Below are 19,634 nucleotides of genomic sequence, written 5' to 3'. Positions count from 1 at the left end.
AAATGGATTAAATTCATTTTTGGTCTCATGATCTTGTACTTGAGTAAAAGTAGAAGTATTCAGATCTTGTACTTGTGTAAAAGCTTTTTTTAACATGGGTAACATTAAGCTGTCTGTGGCTCTTTCCTGCAGTAACGATGCAATTTCCCCTCTGCGGGACTAATAAAGGTATTCTGATTCTGATTCTGAAGCCCCTCCCCTTCAGACCGACCCAAACTATCCATTCACCACCACCAGGGTCAAGCTAAGCCCCTCCCCTTCAGACCGACCCCAACTATCCATTCACCACCACCAGGGTCAAGCTAAGCCCCTCCCCTTCAGACCGAACCCAACCATCCATTCACCACCACCAGTGTCTAGACCCCCGGGGGTTTCATCTGATCGGTTCTCCCCTCCCGAAAGATACTCCTGCACAACGGGGCCTAATCGCCAAAACTCCATTACATTCATTTGTGTATTCCTGGCAATAAATATGTATTCTTACATCAACACCATCTCTGATTGAACTAACTATGAGACCTGAAGTATAATATATATTTACAAGTATCTATATTTCAGGAAGGTTTTGCATGGCTCTTATTCTTGCTCTTACGCATAAACAAATGACTGTCTTAACCGACCCTGATTTGTTTCAGAACTGTCTTCTGTAAGAAGAAACAGCTCCTTTGTGAGGTCACTAACTTGTGATGAACGTGTGAGTGAGATCTGAGGAAGCAGCAGATCTACCAGTAGCTGCAGGGTGAGTATTAAATGGGCCTTATTGTGTTTATTTCAGGTCAAACTGTGAGATGTTAACCTTTGCAGACCATTAACATGCACACAAACCTACAGAACACACTACAGGAAAGGGAGAACCTCGAAAAAGCAGACTTTTTTATAAGTAATAATGAAACAGAAGTCCCTCTGCACTTATCCACACATTTAATGTTCAGACAGAAAAGCACAGCAGACATTTTAAACACAGATGGTTCACAGATTTAAATAAAAATGAGGGACATGTTGTCTCTAAAGCACGGGGACGGAGACGGGCTTGTGTTTCAGGAAGTTCACGAGACGCGTGGGCATGTCCAGCTGATCGATCAGATGCATCCTGTCGATCGTCTTCAGGTGAGCGCGGACAGCGAGGCGGCACTGAGAGGACAAGGCCTTTGGGTTCCCTGCAGAGAGAGGAGCGGAGAACGGGAAGTAAATAGTCGGGTAACACAAAGTAATACTCCTGGGGCGGTTATGGCGCAGTGGTTAGAGCGTTGGTCATCAGATCAAGGGGCGTTCGTGAACTCCAGTACGAATCCCGCCTCGGCCGCCACTGCGTCAGGCCGTTGTGTCCTTGGGCACTTTACCCGCATTTGCTCCTGTGGGTAATGTCGACTCTTACATGTGTATTTGTAAAGCGCTTTGAGCACCTGTAAAAGCGCTCTAATAAAAAAATGTAATGCATTATTATTATTATTATTATTATTATTATTATTATTAATAAGGTCAAACAAAGACCCACAAATCAGCTCCTATCGTCTTTTCCTACCCACTATTCCTTGACCTCTGTGTGAAACGTCACAGGGTTAAGGAATAGTGGATAGGAGAATGCAAAAGGACTGAAACTTGTGTTCTTCTCCTTTCCTTTTAACAAGGAAGTAAACCCTCGGGTTACACGAAGAAATGCGGTAAAACAAACTCTCATTGTGTTTCAGTCACTCCTTTATCTGGAAAGATCTGCCTGGAGACACAACACATGTCCACGCTGGAGTATCTCATTTTAATGTGTTTAATTATTGGGCTTTATTTGATCTAATCATAATTTAATGAACTCTCCATTATTGCTAAAATACTCCACAATCAGCGGTTGTTTTTAGTTTGTCCGTGTACATTTGTGACTTAATGTCTGATTTTTTTTTATGACATGTTTTAAGATTTATCATGTTTTCTTTTAGATCTTGCATCTGTAGCTACGGGACTAATATCAGCACGGTATCCAAGGTGAAGACGTTTTCAGGAGGAAAGACCAAGATACTTTATATTTTACTTGTTGAAATAGTGGAAACGATAGTGATAGGAAACGTCCTCCTGTCAACTCTAACGTCTACAGTTTAAAAGCGATTTTCCTTCAAGTAGTAACCAATAAGGACATTGTTATTTCTATAGGACTCGTTCAAAAAGACCTCCAGTCCTACTTTGTTTTGATTAAATCAGTTTAAAATGACCCTCCGCTCCCTGACCTGTGTGATAGATAGAATCGGAGGGATGGAACCCTCTTTAATGGTCTCACATGCAGAGCACACAGTGACATGTGTTCTCTGCTTTTAACCCATCCTAGTACTAGGAGCAGTTGGCAGCTATTGTGCAGCGCCCGGGGAGCAATGGGAGTGGGGGGGTGTCCGGTGCCTTGCTCAAGGGCACCACGGCAGGGCAGGAGGTGAACTGGGACCTCTCCAAGTAGCAGTCCACACTCCATATTTTAGGTCTGGTCGGGGACTTGAACCGGCGACCCTACGGCTCACAGTGCAAGCCCCTACTGACTGAGCCACTGATTGTGTTTTTATCACTTCTTAACACGTGGCTTGTGTGGTCATTTATTATGTATTAATGTGTTGTCAAGCACTTTGTGACTATGTCTGTGAAAAGCGATTGTACTTACTTAACTAACAAGCTGTTTAAGGCGGAAATGGGTCAAATGAAAAGTGATTCAATCTGTTTCAATTGACCCTTTGTTGTAAGTTTAAAGAAGTGATGGTTGTGTACCTCTCTCCTCCAGCAGCAGCTCCACGGCCTCGTTCTGCTTGGTGGACTTCTCGATGATGAGCGTTGGGAGGTAGACGTTGGCTCCGAAGTCGATGAGCAGCTGCACGAACTCCACCCCGCAGCCGTGCCTCAGACACATCTCCAGCACCGTCTTGGGCTGCTTGATGGAGCCCAGCAGCTTGGCGTCCGTGCAGTTATAATCCGGATCCGCCCCGTAGAGCAGAAGCAGTCTGAAACACTCCATGTGTCCGTAAACCGCCGCCAGGTACAGCGGCCCGCTAGAAACTCTGGCGCTGGACGTCCAGAGGAGAACTTTAGAGCGAGAATTCACCTCAGCGCCTCCATCCAGCAACTCTTTCAAGATCTTCACGTCTCCTTCCCGCGCCGCGGTTAGCACGGGAGAGCAGTTATTGGACGAATTACCGTTTGGGTTAGCTCCGGCTTTTAGGAGCGCTAACACACATTCCAGGTATTTCCCACGGACGGCTGAGAATAGCGGCGTTTGAGCTTTGACGTCGACGCAATCCACGAGTGCCCCGCGACCCAGAAGCACCTGAAGGCAACTCAGGTGACCTTTGGAGACGGCGGCGTGTAGCGGCGTGCCCGAAACGCCCCATCCGCCGCGGCAGTTGATGACTTTTTTGTAGACTTCTTGGCAGAGCATTTCATCGAGGAGCCGGGCATCGTTTTGTAACACGGCCTGTCGGAGAAGAGAGATCTCGGAGCAGCTGCTTTCTTCTTCTGCAGTCCTGAGCTGGAGCATAGAAGCTGCTGGAGGACAGAGGGGATACAGACGGAGGGTTAGACGCTGACATTTAGACCTGAAAGACACGGAGCAGAAGTTCTTGTAGCTACAGGAAGGTTCAAACTAAGAATTACTCTCGACTCATGACTTTTCCCTGTGTTTGATTTTTATATTTGCTGTTGTAATTTATTGTCTTCTGTTTGCGATTGTAGTAATGTGTTATTTATTATTTGCATGTGCAGCACTTTGGCTCAACCAAAAATCGTTTTAAAATGTGCTATATAAATAAAACCTGATTTGATTTACCGTAATTTTCGGACTATAAGCCGCACCTGAATATAAGCCGCAGCATACCACTCTCGGTTCCACTTTTACTTTTGCGCGCTACCTGTCTCACTCTTTTCCGGCCTCCAGCTTTTCCTGCTGGAACCCGCCGCTTAAAGGTGGGGGTCCGCGGACCGGCCATAGAGCCCATAGAGTTAAAGGTGTTGGCCGTTAGCTGTAAAAATCCATAGATTAGCCGCACCGTTATATAAGCCGCAGCGTCGAAAAATAGGGAAAAAGGCGCGGCTTATAGTCCGAAAATTACGGTACTCTATTTTTTATTCATAGTTTGATGGAAAATGTCAGAAAATTGTGAAAAATCTGAGTTAAAATGTGCTCTGTGTCCAAAACTCACAGACATTAACTTCAAAGGCTTACTTTAAGATGCATAGAGTCACTTCTTGTAGCTACAGTTAGGTTAAAACTAACAATTACTCTATTTTTTACTCATAGTTTGGTGGAAAATGTCATAAAATTGTGAAAAATCCCAGTTCCTTTCTATTCAAACGGCTCTGTCAGTCCAAAACCCACAGATATTTACTTCTTATTGATAAAAAACAGATAAAAGCAGTTATTCTCAGCACTAAAGGAGCATTTTCAACCATTTCCCCTGAAAGGACCCAGAGGATTAATTGCTCATCAAAATAATTGGTGATTAAGAATCTGTTAATCTAATCATTGCCATTAATTTCAATTCTGAATTAAACAAAAAAAAACTGTTTTACGATGGATAAAGCAGAAAGTAAAATATGTTTGTTGTTTTATTCAATTACAGCAACTTCAAATAACTTGTGAAAATAAAGGTTTGCTGGAAAATTCAACGTAGAAATAATATAAAAAATATTCGATGACGTAGCATCCTTGAAATAGTGGCTCTGGAGCACCCTTCCTTGACATTGAGAAATACCCCTGGTCTCCCCTCCCTCTGCCCCCCTCCCCCCACGGGAACTCCACCTTTCTCAAATAATATGTGCACTAACACTTGAACCTGAACTCACACATGCACGTGTGCAATATGTGGTGTAATGTGTTTTGGGGCCATAACATTACATTACAACAGGATTGTTCGGTTATGGATGCATTATAAGTTTGTTATGATGTAGTTAAAACAATATTGGATGATAGTCATTATTTGTGAGTGTTTTGGACTGAGATAAATCATGGGTCAAAACTGACCTGCGAACACCATGAACGGTAACAGCTTTTGAACACAACACAAGGGTTACAATATGAAAACAGATGGTCTGTCGATCACAGCTGCTCACAAATACTTTGAATAAAATGAAACCAAAAGTCAACAATCTACCATCAGAGAAACAGAGTCTTCATACGATCTAATTACGCTTTCTTTATACATTTTATTAACCCTAAACACGTTCATACAGCCCTTTAAATCTTAAAGAACTCCTACAGAGAAACACATCTGCTTTAAAGTGAAATCTGATGCTTAAAGTTACATTTCCTCCTCTGTTGTTCATCCTCTGAAGGTTAAAAAACACATTATTTTTCAATATGTTCTCGTAGTATTCTGTCTTTTTTGCTTTAAGCATCACTAAGGAAGTCAGTAATTCAATTACATCTTAACATTTGAACAGCTTTGACTCAATAAACAGTGTATTAGTGTGTGTGGGGATGAGTATTATGCAATATTAACTGTTTAACTACAGGACGGTGTCATTGTGAAATCAAAAAAATAAGGGGTTAAAAAGACAATAACTGCAATTTAATGCAACATAATTCAAGTTAAATGTTTACAGAAACAGCTTATGGACTCAGTAAACAAACTGTGACGTCACGCATAACGTTATGCTTATAGGCTTTACAACAGGGACGGATTTAGCTAATATACTAAGCTAAAACGATCACTAATATAACCCGTTAGAGATTAAAATGCACATTTAGAGCTTCACATTTCGCGTTACCGTGTTTTAAATGAGTTGTGGAGCTGTTTTGTTGTGTTTTATTCGATAGTAGCGTCTCACCTAAGATCTGTCATCAGCTGCCTCCTTCATCTTCCTGCTTCTTCTTCCTCTTCTTCGGTGGTGGTGTGTGCAGCAGAGCGTCACATTCTGATTACTTTCGCATTGCTGCCCCCTAGTGTTCATAACGGGTATTATATAAATAAAAAAACAATTATATTTTCTTTAAAAATGTATTCACCATGTTTGTGGTCAAATAAGGTATTAGAAAATTCTAAAAAAAATCAACTAGACAGTGTAAGTGTATTTAATTAATGATGCATTAAAGTGTTCATTGTTTAAAAACTACAAATAGTTCAATATGATGTATAACATGAAGATTTCCCATATGAATACATTATGTGAAATATTTAAAAACCTATTTTATAGCTACCTTTAGTTTTTATTTTACACATTTTCATTTTGAATTACCCTTATCAAATGTAGTCTTTTCTGTTTTTATAATTTTTCATAATATTTATGAAACTGCTAATACAACAATAATCCACTGAAAAAACATAGATTTTTTTAACAGTGTGTAATTACATTTTCTCTCTTCTCGCTATCATAAATTGATGTGTTTGCATTCAAATAAGGTCTTATAATATTCAAAAAAATAAACCAGACAGTGAAAGTGTATTTAATTCATTATGCCTGAAAGTGTTCAATATTAAAAAAAATAGTGCATATCTCGCTTTTTGTTCATATTCTCCCATCTGCCTCCCGTGTTTTATCCTGCATGTGGGTCCCAGAGCCATATAATAGATGTATATATATAATAGATCTCTCTATATAGCGCTGGTGGGTCCTGCCTTCCTAACCCCACCATGACATGATTAAAGTATTAAAGTAAATTCATTAAACATTTACACTTTTTGAATTAGCTCCAAGTTAGCATAAAGGCTCTTCCCAAAGAAAGATGGTCTCCATGGCATCGGACCAACAGTACTGAACTATGGTCGTCTTATCACCGCCTCACTTTATCTGCTCTCTCTCCAGGCAACCCTGAAGGCATCCTTTCTCTTTAAACGAGGTCCTTTTCTTTATGCGTCACTCAGCCTTTGTGTGGGTGGTGATGAGAGTCAGCGCTCGCACACAATGCAGGAGAGAAACGTTTAAAATGTCTTCCTTTAGCTGCCGGTAAAACTACAGAGAAACACAACTTAAACAATCAGTGGTGGAATTTAGCGCACGTTTGAAGTTCTTGTATTTAACTTGAGTATTTGCATTTTCTGCTACTTTATACTTCTACTCCATTACATTTCTGAAGCCAATATTAATGATTACTCAACTACGTTTAGCTGACAGCTTTAGTTACTTTACACTTTAAGCTAATACAAGTATAAAGAAACTACTAAATAATATATTATTTTAGGGGTAAAATATCTGAATATCAGAGGAAAATATTGTACCTTCTCTACTTACACAGTGACATCTACTGTATATGTAACACTCGCGCTCCTATTGGCTAGCGCTCCAACACATTGTACCTGATAGGCTAACATCAGCAGGAGAGGACTCTTTAAAGTAGAGACACTACATACTGATATACACCTGAACATCAGCAGGAGAGGACTCTTTAAAGTAGAGACACTACATACTGATATACACCTGAAAATGAGCAGATATGGCCCGTTTAAAATATAAAGTAGCAACTATTCGTACCCAAACGACAGAGTCTCCAGTCTCTGAGGCTTGTCTCTGCACTGAGGGTCTCTATTGAGCTGCAGGGGTTTTACAACATGGTAATGAGCCTCCTATGTCCACTCTCTGTTGCTGAGAGACAAAGTAGAAGTCACCCAGGCGCTCAGAAAGAGAAAACAGAGAAGAAGAGGCCTTCACGACACCCCCATAACTCAGAGTGTTTGCAGAACGAGAGGAGGGGGAGATCAGAGCGTGTGGACCAGACTCAGAGTTTAGGATACTTGTGCAACAGCAACAAGGATGAAGAAAAAATGATTTGATGCAATAACAGGAGTGCATTAAGCTCCATGTGGTGATCAGGCAGGGACTATTTCTTCTTCAGGAGGATGTGATGTGCGCTACACGATGATATTTGTGCCAGTAAAGCAGACGTTGTGGATTCTCTGTGTGTTTCTGAGCACTGCAGCCAAAGGTGAGACGCTTCGTTTTGTATTAATTTAGGATTTAAAATGAGAAAAAGTTATGTTTTCGTTGGGATAACTTGTGGTTTTGCGCATCTTCAGAGAGAGGAGGGTTCAGAGTTTCATAGTAGCAGGTTGGTACAGATAGCTTCAATTCTATCTATTAACACAAGTCATATTTACTTCTCAAATTGTTTATTTTTAAGATTATTTATAGCGTGAATGTGTATTTGTAGAAAGCATTTATTTTATACGGAACAGAAAACAAGACTTTTTTCCTTCATTATTATTTAATTTAAATATTTATTTCCTATATTTTTATATATATTTTCATGTTTTATTTTCCATTAAGACAACAACCATTGCATAATGAGTGCCTTGACTTTACAAACAGTAAATAAATGTTGCTAACCCCTAACCCTAACACTTCTAAAACATCGTATCACACAGGATAACGCTTTTTTGATATCGAATTCGGTTCGTTTGCGTTCCCGTGTAAATGGGGTCTAAATTCCGTGTAGCACTACTATAGCTATCAATAACATTTTCTCAAATTGAAACTTTACAGGTGAGTTTGTGTAATCTACGAAATGTGCAGAATACAAATCAGCTGTCCTGTAGCATCTGTTGAGCTAATGAGCTAAACCTGCTCCTCGTCATCTGGTTTAAGATCTCAACGGGGTTAATTACTCCCACTAATTAACCACCTGACTGTGGAAACAAACACTTGGAGATCTTTAATGAACTCATTCTCGTATCACACATATTTTAAGCTGACATGATCTTAGGCCTTTCAAGGCTCTCAAGGTACTGTACACAAAACAACAGTCCAAAAAACAAGACAATAATCAATCAATAAAAGCAGAAAAGCAGAGGATGTGTGATGTGATCAGGGTGGATGTGCCTGTGTGAAGAGATATGTTTTGAGACGTGGTTTGAGACGTGATTTGAGACGTGATTTGAAACTGGGGAGAGTGTCAGAATTCTGGATGTCAGGTTGGAGGGAAATGTCTCCTCTCTCAGTGTGTGATGATAACCTGTATTTTATTTAGCTGCGTTGCTTTACAGAGGACAGTCGTTGTCCACAGGGCGGTCTCATCATTTGATTTAAGATCTCAACGGGGTTCATTAATTTCACTAATTAGCAACCTGACTGTGGAAACAAACACTTGGAGATCTTTAATTGGACTCATTCTCATAACACGTGAATTAAAAGCTGTCATGATTCTTTTAGAAATGCCTCCTCTTTCATATGATACAATAATACTTTAATGGTTGGATCAAGTCTGAAATGCTCCTTGCATCACAGCAGCTCCACGTGTAACATCAACAGAAACATATCAAGACACAACACATGAACAACAACCAACACACATTGAACCTAACAGCAGGATCAGTGAGAGCTGCTCAAAGAGCCTTCAGCGTGCATCTGATCTGTAGCTCTGTGTTTACTGAGAGGACTGACTGGAGCACAAAGGATGCTTCAGTCTGACTTTATGAGTCTCCATCAGATGGTAGCAGTTCATATTCTCTGCTCAGAGCATGCTTTGGGTCCCAGATGATTTTATGTTATTATGGTCTGTGAGTCAGAAAGTCTCTGACAGGGTGACCAACAGTCTTTGAGCAGATTTCTAACAGCTCATGCAGTCAGTGTGTAATAATAACCTGTGTTTTACTTCACTGTGTTGTCTTCCAGAGGACAGTCCTTGTCCACAGGGAGGTCAGATCCATGTCTCCAGCAGACGATGCTTCTTTCTCTCTGAGAGTCCGTCCTCATGGCCCGACGCTCAGACTTCCTGCAGAGAGACTCGCAGAGGAGATGTTGCCTCTGCTGAGAGCCTGGAGCTGCAGGACTTCATCCGACACTCCTTTCCAGTGTGAGTGCAAAGAAATGTCTCCTCTATTATACAGTATTTTGTTCCAGGGCTGCAGGGTTAGGGTTGGGGTTAGGGTTAGGGTTAGGGTTAGGGTTGGGGTTGGGGTTAGGGTTAGGGTGCGTGCCCATTCTGGAGTTTATTTACCCTTTGTCTTTTGTTTTTGTGTTGCTTTAGGAAAACCACAGTGTGGGTTTGGGCGAAAGGATCGGGGGGAGATGGGTCGGACCAGACGGATGTTATCGAGCCAGTGATTCCTGTAGAGAGTCCAGGGGAGTGTACTCAGATGGCTTTGGGGACAAAAGGAGAGTGGAGGAAGACTCAATGTGCCGGACGATACCTCTTCCTGTGTGAAAGGGAAGTAACAGGTAGGACTTTGAATTCACTCAAAAGCACCAGAGCTACACAGAAACTACCAGAAGATATTCAGGTTGTTGACATTATCCTCATGTTTTGTTAATTTATAGATTTGTTGTTTGCTAATCCCTCTTTGTGCAGAGTCTTTCCCGTCTGTGGACAGTTATCTGACCGGGTCGGTTCTCATGAGCGGTGACTACACTCAGATCCAGATTCAACCCTTACCCAATGCACCGGACATCGGACAGATCACAGTGGAGGTCAGTTAGATGTCAAAAACATTGGGAACTATCTTAAGCTTCACAAGATAAATCTGATATGGTATTTTAGAAAAGTATTTAAATCTACTATATCTGACAAGTGATCACCAGTGCTTGGTTTCAACGCTCTCCGACTGAATACTCCTATAATGGGTTACCGGTTGGCATTGATTGGTTATTAAGGGTCAGAAACATATAAAGTTTGGTTATCAGAGTTCCATGAAGTGATTCCAAACAGGGGTCAACTGTACCCTAAAGTATTTCTGTAGATGGCAATGGGTACATGGAGAATGTGGAGTAGCTACAGTAACTAAAACATTTTATCACATTATGGAAATCCACGAATTGCGTGAGTTATACCACCTGAACCTATAGCCTTCATGTTGCGTTCGAGTGCAATTTAAAAAATAGCTAGCAAGCACCATCCAATTGAATATATCTTTTTTTTAAACAGGACTTCAGGACTTTAACGTGTCAAAGAGCGTTTGTTCAATTCAAGTTCTGGTCAAGCAATTTCACAAAATGCAGGAACATCTCTTTGTATATCACAGTTATCCTGAGTTGTGGTGTCAGGAGCGTTCTCTTAAAGTCATCCCTTGCAAATGTTTTAAATATATACTGTTTCTATGTACGATTTTCTTCTTTATCTTGAGCATCCACAGCCACCATGCCATCACTATGATCTAGGCAGAACAAAAGCTCTGCACTTCAGCTCCAATTGTGTTTAAAAATGTATAAATGAAAGGTTTTTATCCACAGTTTGTGTTCCTGGTTGATAATCTGTTGCTCCTCTGACCCCACAGATGCAGCTGTTCCCAGGTCTGTGGTTCAGTCATGCAGGTCAGCTGGTCTCAGTAGAGCTGGTGGTCCAACCCAGTCCTGACTCCTCTCTGTCTCGTGTCCAGATCCTCCGACCGTACTGCAACCCCAACCACCATCTGGTTCCTCCAGGTACAGTACGACCATGGATGTTTAATAGGAACTGGATACAGCGTCGGAGGCGGTGTCTCGTTCTTTCCTATGAGAGCTGCTCATTGGCGCATGAGGACAAAATGGCCTGACATTTTCGAGAGCAAAACGTCAAAGATTACCCATCATGCTTTGCTGTCAGAGTAGAAGTACCCGCATGTAACTCATAGAGCGCAGTTGAGTTTCCGCTTAAGCCCCGCCTCCTTTCATTAAGCCCTGCCCCCGATCTCTTGCTCTCAGCTCAGTAGAATGAATCGAGAGAGAAAATAAATGTGGATGAAAGTGTTCGTGCTGGGTAGTTTATTCAGTAAAAAAAAAAATATATCCGCTTATTTACAGACGTCTCTTTCCCAATGTTAGTCAATGGGAAAGAGTCTTTCTGGGCCCAGTGACGTCACGGACTGATACAGAAGTTGTAGTACCGCCGTTTGGCCACTATGAATATTTTCCTCAGAGTCCGGAGCACTTCCTGGGGGCTTGAGTACAACAGATTAACAGAAATCTCATGTCTGCTCGACCCTGCAGGTGATAATCTCCTACAGGGTCGAGCAGACAGGAGATTATCACCTGTCTGCTCCTCAGCAGAGGTGGGAAGTAGTGGAGTACAAAGACTTTGTAACTGTACTTAAATTGTTCTGGTATCGGTACATTACTCCACTACTTCTTTTTCTGACGACTTTTTGCTTTGACTTCTCACATGTTGAACCCAAATACCTGTACTTTCTACTTCTTACATGTTGAACCCAAATACCTGTACTTTCTACTTCTTACATGTTGAACTCAAATACCTGTACTTTCTACTTCTCACATTTTCCAAACAGGCTGGTTCCTTTAGTCTGAATGTGTGTTTGGTGGCGTGATCATTATTATTTAGAGTCATTGCGTGCCTATTGATTTGAACACGATCCGTGTATCCATCATTTCCTGGTCTTCTCTAAAGAAGAGGGACCAATGAAAACGTTGTCATGTTGCCGTTGTTCAGCATGGAAACATTCATTAGCTAACAATGACATTATTGTTCTATTAATATAAAGGGAGGTCAGGTACTCTTTAAAACAGCTGCTAGTTATGGGTACTTTTTACTGAAGTACATTTCAAAGCCTCTTTACTTTTACTTGAGTAAAGAAGTTTAGTCAGTACTTCTACTGTTACCAGAGTATTTTGAAACACAAGTATCTGTACTTCTACTTGAGTAAAGGATGTGTGTACTTTAGCCATCTCTGCCTGAAGGTATTAATCTCCTCTCTTCTCCTCAGGTTGCAGCGCTCTCTTTAATCCGTTCAGCTGCTGCTCAGCCGTCCCGCTGTGCAACACGACAGGGGGCTGCAGCACAGGTCAGTACTGGTGCCACCTGCTGGAGGTCTGCATGCCCACCACTAGTCCCTGCAGCCCCTATGACTCTGAAACAAGGGCCCGAGGCTTCGTTTTACCTCCCAGATACACTGCAATACCGCCTTTCTACCACCTGGTGGCCGACCTGCCTCTGAGGGTTAACCCGAGCTCTGAACTGACAACTATAAGTGTACGTTGAACTGGTGCCAATGAGTGCTGCAGGGGTCCTAAGACCCAACGTTTTTTTTTCATGTCAAGGGAAACCGGGTGATGTTAACTTCATGAATTACCTAAAAAGATATTTCTTTATGTTGTCGTTTCAACACAATATGGATTTTTTTTTTCTATTCTCACAGATTTCCCTGTTTCTCTTTCCCCACAACAGCTGATTCTTCCAGATCGAGCGATCATGGTGTACCCCGATGATATCGTGGCTGTTCAACACACTCGTGACTCTGCGACTTTCTTACACTGCGTGAACAGTGACGCCTCTCTAAAGTCCCCCTGGCGCCAAAGCTACATGTCCCTGAGGAGGAGGGAGGAGTGGGGGGGCTGGAGGGAGGGAGGCCTCACTTCCCTTCCCCATGGAGGCCAGTGGGTGGACGGGGTGGTGTGTGATCTAAGGATGATGTACGTGGACAATCTTCACAGAGGAACCGAGCACGAAGATAACCCTGGCTTCACTGAAAGAGAGACAACCACAGCCTTAAACAACCAGGCCTTCACAACTGGTCCTACTCCGAGTCTTGGATCTAAATTTAGGCTTGACGTCATCCACCCTGTGCCAGATGCAAATAACCAGATTCACGTCCAAATAAACGTCCCGACACTCATTGTGGTCAAGGTCCTGTTTGGCGAGAAAGCAAGTAGCACATGGTCAGCACCAGTTCTCCAGACGGGGGTTCCCTTCCTATCATCTTGCCCCAAAGAGGTGGCTCAATCCTGGGATGGATGTAAGAGACAGTCCCATGATGCCTGGTTCTCCTCTGTGACCATGATATCGCCCACAGTTGGGTTTGAAACGCTGAACATCAGTGTGATGGACGCAGAAAGCTCTCAGAGTGTGAGTGTGAGTGTTTGCAGCTATGAGGAAGTCACAGGGCTAAGTGTTGAGCCGCATGGATGCCGGAGGATGATCGTAGACACACCACAGGTGAGAGGACAAAACGTATACTTTCAACAAACACATTCTGCTCATTTGACCAAATATTGTTTTAAGTGAACAGGTTATTGAGTTGCTCTAAAGATAGTAACGATTGATGATCGGTCCAATACTTTGGTGTGGACTGAAGTATCTGAAGACCATAGACGCATTACAACTGAAACTTTGTCCAGACATTTATTTTCCCCAGAGGATTAATCCTTGGAAAAATGTATTTGACATTTGTATCTTCCATATGTTATTGTGTTGCTCTAAAGACAGAAACGATTGATGGTCGGTCCAATACTTTGGTGTAGACTGAAATTACACGCATTACAACTGAAGTTCCTTTTCCCCAGAGGATCAATCTTAGAAAAATTGATTTGACATTTGTATCTTCAATATGTTTTTTACATTATAGTCATTTACAGCCAAAGTGGAGAGTGGTTCCTCAGTGAAATTCACATGGGTGATTGACTACATGGAGAACTTTGCCAATCAAGGAGAATCTTACAGCGTTGTGTTCAAGAAACCTGCCGAGTATAAGCTCAGGGTAAGATCATTCAGTTGTCTCTATGATTTTATATTTGTGATCATTCTATACATTATCTTACGTGATCTGTTTCTAGGTGACAGCTTCCAACCCTGTGAGCTCCCAGAGCCAACAAACCCTCCTGACTGCTGATGAAATGACCCCACTGTCTGATCCACAGTTCCTATTGGTCAGGGAGATCATAGGTGTGGATGCTACACACCTCTACACTCTCAGGGTCAAAGTGGACATCTCCCTGCCGGTTACCTTCAGGTAAAGCATTGCATTTCGTACCCTCAGATATCCTATGAGAAAAACATTGGATAGTGTTGGGAAAATACTGAATGTCCTCTTCCAGTATCAGAGTAACATGATAACAAAGGTATCCCAACTGTAGCTGTGAACATGACAGGATGTGTGATTACCTAGAAGAGCATCAGGACTGTTTGAGGCATATGATAGCTATGTGATTAACATGATGATTCAGCCTCTATGGAGAGAGACATATGACAAGCATGATCATTTCTGACGTGGAGCTAATCTGAAGTAAACATTGAATACTGCTTTCTATTCCTCCATCTTGTGACTGTGGAACTCCCTCTCTTGGATATCAGCATGTGAAGGACACTGTTCAGGAACTAGTTGATGCTCTGTATGTGATGACTACTTCCATTCTGGAGAGGATCACAGATACGTGGATCCTGAGATTGAAACTTGGTGACGGGTGAGATTTTTCGAACGGATAGCCTTAAATTATTTCATTTGGTGTTTGTCCTGTAGATGGGATTTTGGGGATGGCAGTAGCGAGAAGATCCACACACAATCTGCTCCATGCCAGACCATGGAGGGGCTCATGGAGAGAGGAGATAAACAAGTGTACGTCCAGGACTCTGTGAACTATACCTATCCCATCCCAGGTAAACACACACACAACTGTCAAATGATTATGTGTCATTTTAAGAGGGGGTTGATTGTAGTGATGGTTTTTGTTTGAGAGGTTTTAAAGTCTGAAACATAACCATGTGCTTCATTCTCACCACTTATTATCCCAGCCCCGACAAGTAGGCATCTGGTATACATCAAGATGTTTGATAAACCCACTGTTTTCTCCCTGCTGAGTAAAAGGAAGCGTCTAAATAACTTTGTATCTACCTCAAGAAGATAGAGGAGCCTTTAGCAGCCATAGAGCCTGAAAACTCCCATAAGAAAGTTGATGGAGATCAAAGCAGAGCAAAAGGAAATTGGATAATAGATAATGGCCCTACGTACATTCCTTGGGAAGATAGAATCACAACCTAAATGTTATTTTCATGTCTCCTTCAAATCAATTTTAGATATAATAATGTCCTTATTTTGGTCGAAGATTGACACTGGTTCTGAAAACTGTGCTTTGTACTTATTATGTCTCTTTTTGCAGATGACTACACACTTCACGTCCAAGTCTCCAACCAATATGACCACACTGACGCCTCCAAGAAAATAAGGGTTCGCCCTCAATTAAATCACCTCCTTATTTCCTCCAACGTTCCTGTACCTCTCGTCAATCAGACTCTTATTCTTGAAGCTACAGTGGAGCCCTCGACCTACGCTGTCGTCTACACATGGGACTTTGGCGATAGCTCTGAATCTCTCCAAAGCATCCACCATAAAGTCAACCACAGTTTTATTTCTGCTGGGGCTTACAACGTCACAGTGTGTGCCAACAACACCCTGACAGTGCTGACCTCCTGGATAATGGTGGAAGTTCTGGAGAAAATCTCTGGATTAACAGTCAGCTACAATGGACCCAGTGAACTAAACGTAGCTACAGATTTCCGAGCTACAGTGACGACTGGTAGTAATCTAACGTGGGATTTTGACTTTGGCGATGGATCCTTTCAGGGCAACATTTCAGATGGCTCCATCTCCCATGTCTATGTATTACCAGGAAACTATACGGTAGATGTAACTGTCTCGAATACTGTCAGCAAAGCTCATCAGTCCATCAGTGTGGAGGTCTATACGTTGGCTGTTAGTGGAGTTCTCCCTACAACATGTGTCATGAGTGGAAACGAAATACAGTTTACTGCTTTGGTGAATGGGAACATATCCAATCTGACTTTCCATTGGCTGTTTCAAGATGGTTCGTCTCTGATTGTAGTAACGGGGCAATCTACAGCCATGCACACCTTCCTAAACCATGGGATTTGTCATATTAGTCTGACTGTGTTGAGTACTGTTACATCAGTATCCTATAATACGAGTATCTGTATCGAATCGCGAATAACCAACGTATCAGTGCAGCCATCAAAGGAAGTAGTGGCAGTAGGGGAAGAGGTATGCTTCAAGGTGTTAGTTTTACCTGTACAGATAAGAGGTTACCAATTGAAGTGGTTCAACAGCTCCTCTAGCCTCATTGCTGTGACAGAAAATGCTCAAAAGTGTTTCATCTTTAGGGATGAAGGTGTGGAAGTGGTTTTAGTGACAGCAAGTAACAGTGTTAGCAACAAAACAGCCAGAGCTAGTATCACCGTTCAACACCCTGTAAGTGACCTGTCTGTGGGGCATGATAGTGAAAGTATCACACTGACAGTCAACACATTAGCATCATTTTGGCTTGCTTCTTGCACTGGTAGCAATGTGTCCGTGCTGTGGGACTTTGGAGATGGATCTCCTGTTGAACAGAACAAAAACGTGTCACATGTCTTTACCACAACAGGTCAGTTTACAGTCACCGCCACAGCATTTAACGCCGTTAGCCGTGATTCTGTGACCCTTCAAGTCAATGTTTTAAATACTATTTCGGACCTTTCTCTTCACACCAACCAGCCTTATGCTGCAGTTGGAGAAGAAACACTCATCTCAGCAATTAGCAGTGCAATCAGTAACACCATTTACTACTGGACTGTAGACGGTATATCCTCAAACGTACAGGGGACCGATCAGTTTAGATTTGCTTTCCTGAAACCAGGAGTGTATCAAGTCCGAGTTATAGCACAGAACTTGGTGAGTAGAAAGGAAGCAGCTATTGTAGTTGAGGTCTTTGAAAGAATAGAGGGTCCTCAGATTGAATGTCAGAACCTGATAAATGTTAAATACGTACCAACCCAAGAGGAACTAGTGTTTATTGCCTCGATCACCAAGGGATCCAATGTCTCTTATCAATGGCTCGCTACACAAAGCGGAATAAACCATACATGGTGATGAAGAGCTTTTTCAGATGTTAGCTGAATCTCCTGGAGGGATTTCAGTTCAGTTAAGAGCTTCTAACAAGTTGGGTGAGGCCACCAGTGTTGTTTCTTTGTTGGCAGTACAGCGTGTTACAGGTGCGCACATTACAACACAATCAAATGTCGTGGCATTAGGGAAAGTAGTGAATATCTCTGTATCGGTGGTTACCGGTTCAGATTTGGAGTACCTTTGGTATATGATGTCTGGTGTCTCACCTTTGCAAACACATGCATCCTTCCTTCTCCACACTTTTACAACTGTTGGTCATCGTCTTGTTAGAGTGTTGGTTCAAAATGTCCTCAGCCAATGCAATGTCACCAAAGAGTTGAATATACAGGAGGGAATCCAAGAAGTGGATTTTAAGATTGAAGGAAAGACGCATCCGTTTTATGCCCCCACAAGTTCTGCTATTCAACTCCATGGGATTATTCGGAAGGGAAGTGATCTGCACTGGAACTGGGAAGTAAAAGGTGCTAATCTTTATAATGCTTTCGATCAGACCTTCATCTACACGTTTCCATATGAAGGCATCTATCAGGTGTCTTTGAATGTCTCCAATGGGATCAACTGGGAGATGGTTTCACACAGTGTCACAGTCCAGGATGCAATCGAGGGTCTAACGTTGAACATTTCCGAGTCTTCTTTCTGCACGGAGGAACAAGTTACTGTTATTCCAACAATCTCCAAAGGAAGCAATGTCAGCTTTGCTATAACCTTTAAAAACAAGGACTGGATTCGTAGTCAGAGCGTTCTTGAGGGGCGGTTCATCACATCGAGCCTTCCTGCAGGGAAACATCTAGTAACGGTGAAAGGTTGGAACCATGTCAGCAGTTCTGAGGTGTCTTCAAGCATTCTGGTCACTGAGCATATTCAAGGTCTGAGACTTGTGAACTGTTGTTCTGATGCTTTCGAGGCTCTGAAAGGAACCAGGTTCAGGGCAGAAGTTCAAAGTGGACTTCCTGTGAACTACTCCTGGGTATTTAATTCATTGGGGTCTAAGCCTACCATGTTCACAGGACAGGAAGTGATCTTTACTCCTGCAGAAAGTGGTTTACTGTCTGTTAGCGTGCTTGCTACCAATGGAGTCTGCTCAAAGAAGGTAAATGATACTGCCACCGTTCAGTGGGCTGTTAAGAAGGTGACGCTTGTCTGTCATTCAGAAAGATTATTTGTTGGACATGCTGTCAAGTTTTCTGCACAGATGAATGGACGGAGCAATCCAAGATATCTCTGGGGCTTTGGAGACTCCAATGAGACGTTGGCAACAGACTTAAGCACAGTCAATCATACTTATTATATCCGTGGGAAATACATGGTTGTGGTCAAAGTGTTCAACAGTGTCAGCCATGTATCTAGACAGCTACACATACAAGTGGAGGAGCTCCTTTGTTCAAGCCCTCAAGTTTCTCTTATCCAGAGCCATTTGACTATCTTCAGGTCTAGAATGAGTTTTTTTGAAGCTATCGTGGACATTAACTGCTCTGCTTACAAAGCTGCGTACCTATGGGAGATACTTAATGAGTCAGATTGTAACAATTTCACTGGGAACAAAGTCGTTCTTGGAAGCCAGGTAGATGCATCGTCACCCTTTCTCTTACTCCCAAAGCATACTCTGGATTTGGGACAGTATTGCTTGGTGTTCACCGTTTCCCTCCAAGGAACGCCTTTACTTGTCCAACGAAATATCAGCGTTACAGTAGTCCACTCAGCATTGGTCGCTGTTATCAAGGGAGGATCACACAGACTGTGGCCCAGCCTCAGTGATCTCATCCTGGACGGATCTGAGTCTGAAGACCCTGATGAACCGCCAGGAGTGGATGATACACTGCAATACCACTGGACCTCCATGACTGTGGTAAAAACCTTTTTTGGGTTAAAGGTCACCCATCATGCAAAATCCACTTCTTCATGTCTCTTCTTCATCAACATGTGTCCCCTCTTCTTCATGTCTCTTCTACATCAACATGTGTCCCCTCTTCTTCATGTCTCTTCAACATCAACATGTGTCCCCTCTTCTTCATGTCTCTTCTACATCAACATGTGCCCCCTCTTCTTCATGTCCCTTCTACATCAACATGTGTCCCCTCTTCT

The 19,634-nt window shown here is 42.4% G+C and overlaps 2 protein-coding genes across 4 annotated transcripts in view; one reads left to right on the top strand and one right to left on the bottom strand.

The window, feature by feature from the left end:
- Positions 1 to 904: 904 nt before the first annotated feature.
- LOC104942947 (ankyrin repeat and SOCS box protein 12-like) lies at positions 905 to 5,868 on the bottom strand. 3 transcript variants are annotated; one of them, XM_010768261.1, is made up of 3 exons: positions 5,788 to 5,868; positions 2,737 to 3,507; positions 905 to 1,157 (listed from the first exon to the last, which is right to left on the bottom strand). In XM_010768261.1, exons 2-3 carry the CDS (start codon positions 3,497 to 3,499, stop codon positions 1,006 to 1,008), a joined length of 915 nt encoding a protein of 304 aa, XP_010766563.1. In that variant the 5' UTR covers positions 3,500 to 3,507; positions 5,788 to 5,868; the 3' UTR covers positions 905 to 1,005. The 3 variants fall into 3 exon arrangements, with proteins under 3 accessions (XP_010766563.1, XP_010766565.1, XP_010766564.1); XM_010768263.1 differs by having other exon boundaries at positions 2,737 to 3,504; positions 5,788 to 5,843; XM_010768262.1 differs by having other exon boundaries at positions 5,728 to 5,793.
- Positions 5,869 to 7,741: 1,873 nt separating this feature from the next.
- The window catches only part of LOC104942948 (polycystin-1-like), a gene marked incomplete at its 3' end in the record, with an annotated part of 32,098 nt that continues 20,205 nt past the window's right edge, over positions 7,742 to 19,634 (top strand). The window contains 12 exon segments of the mRNA XM_010768264.1: positions 7,742 to 7,879; positions 9,565 to 9,745; positions 9,920 to 10,110; positions 10,241 to 10,359; positions 11,163 to 11,310; positions 12,585 to 12,850; positions 13,046 to 13,813; positions 14,223 to 14,354; positions 14,461 to 14,606; positions 15,114 to 15,250; positions 15,751 to 17,503; positions 17,505 to 19,398. Of these exon segments, the coding sequence (XP_010766566.1) occupies positions 7,813 to 7,879; positions 9,565 to 9,745; positions 9,920 to 10,110; positions 10,241 to 10,359; positions 11,163 to 11,310; positions 12,585 to 12,850; positions 13,046 to 13,813; positions 14,223 to 14,354; positions 14,461 to 14,606; positions 15,114 to 15,250; positions 15,751 to 17,503; positions 17,505 to 19,398 (5,802 nt within the window).

Source organism: Notothenia coriiceps, unplaced genomic scaffold (assembly GCF_000735185.1).
Source record: "Notothenia coriiceps isolate Sejong01 unplaced genomic scaffold, NC01 NC01_scaffold00005482, whole genome shotgun sequence".
Taxonomy (NCBI): Eukaryota; Metazoa; Chordata; class Actinopteri; order Perciformes; family Nototheniidae; genus Notothenia; species Notothenia coriiceps.
The sequence above is the reverse complement of the archived record's forward strand: the minus strand, read 5'-3'. Positions and strand labels throughout refer to the sequence as shown.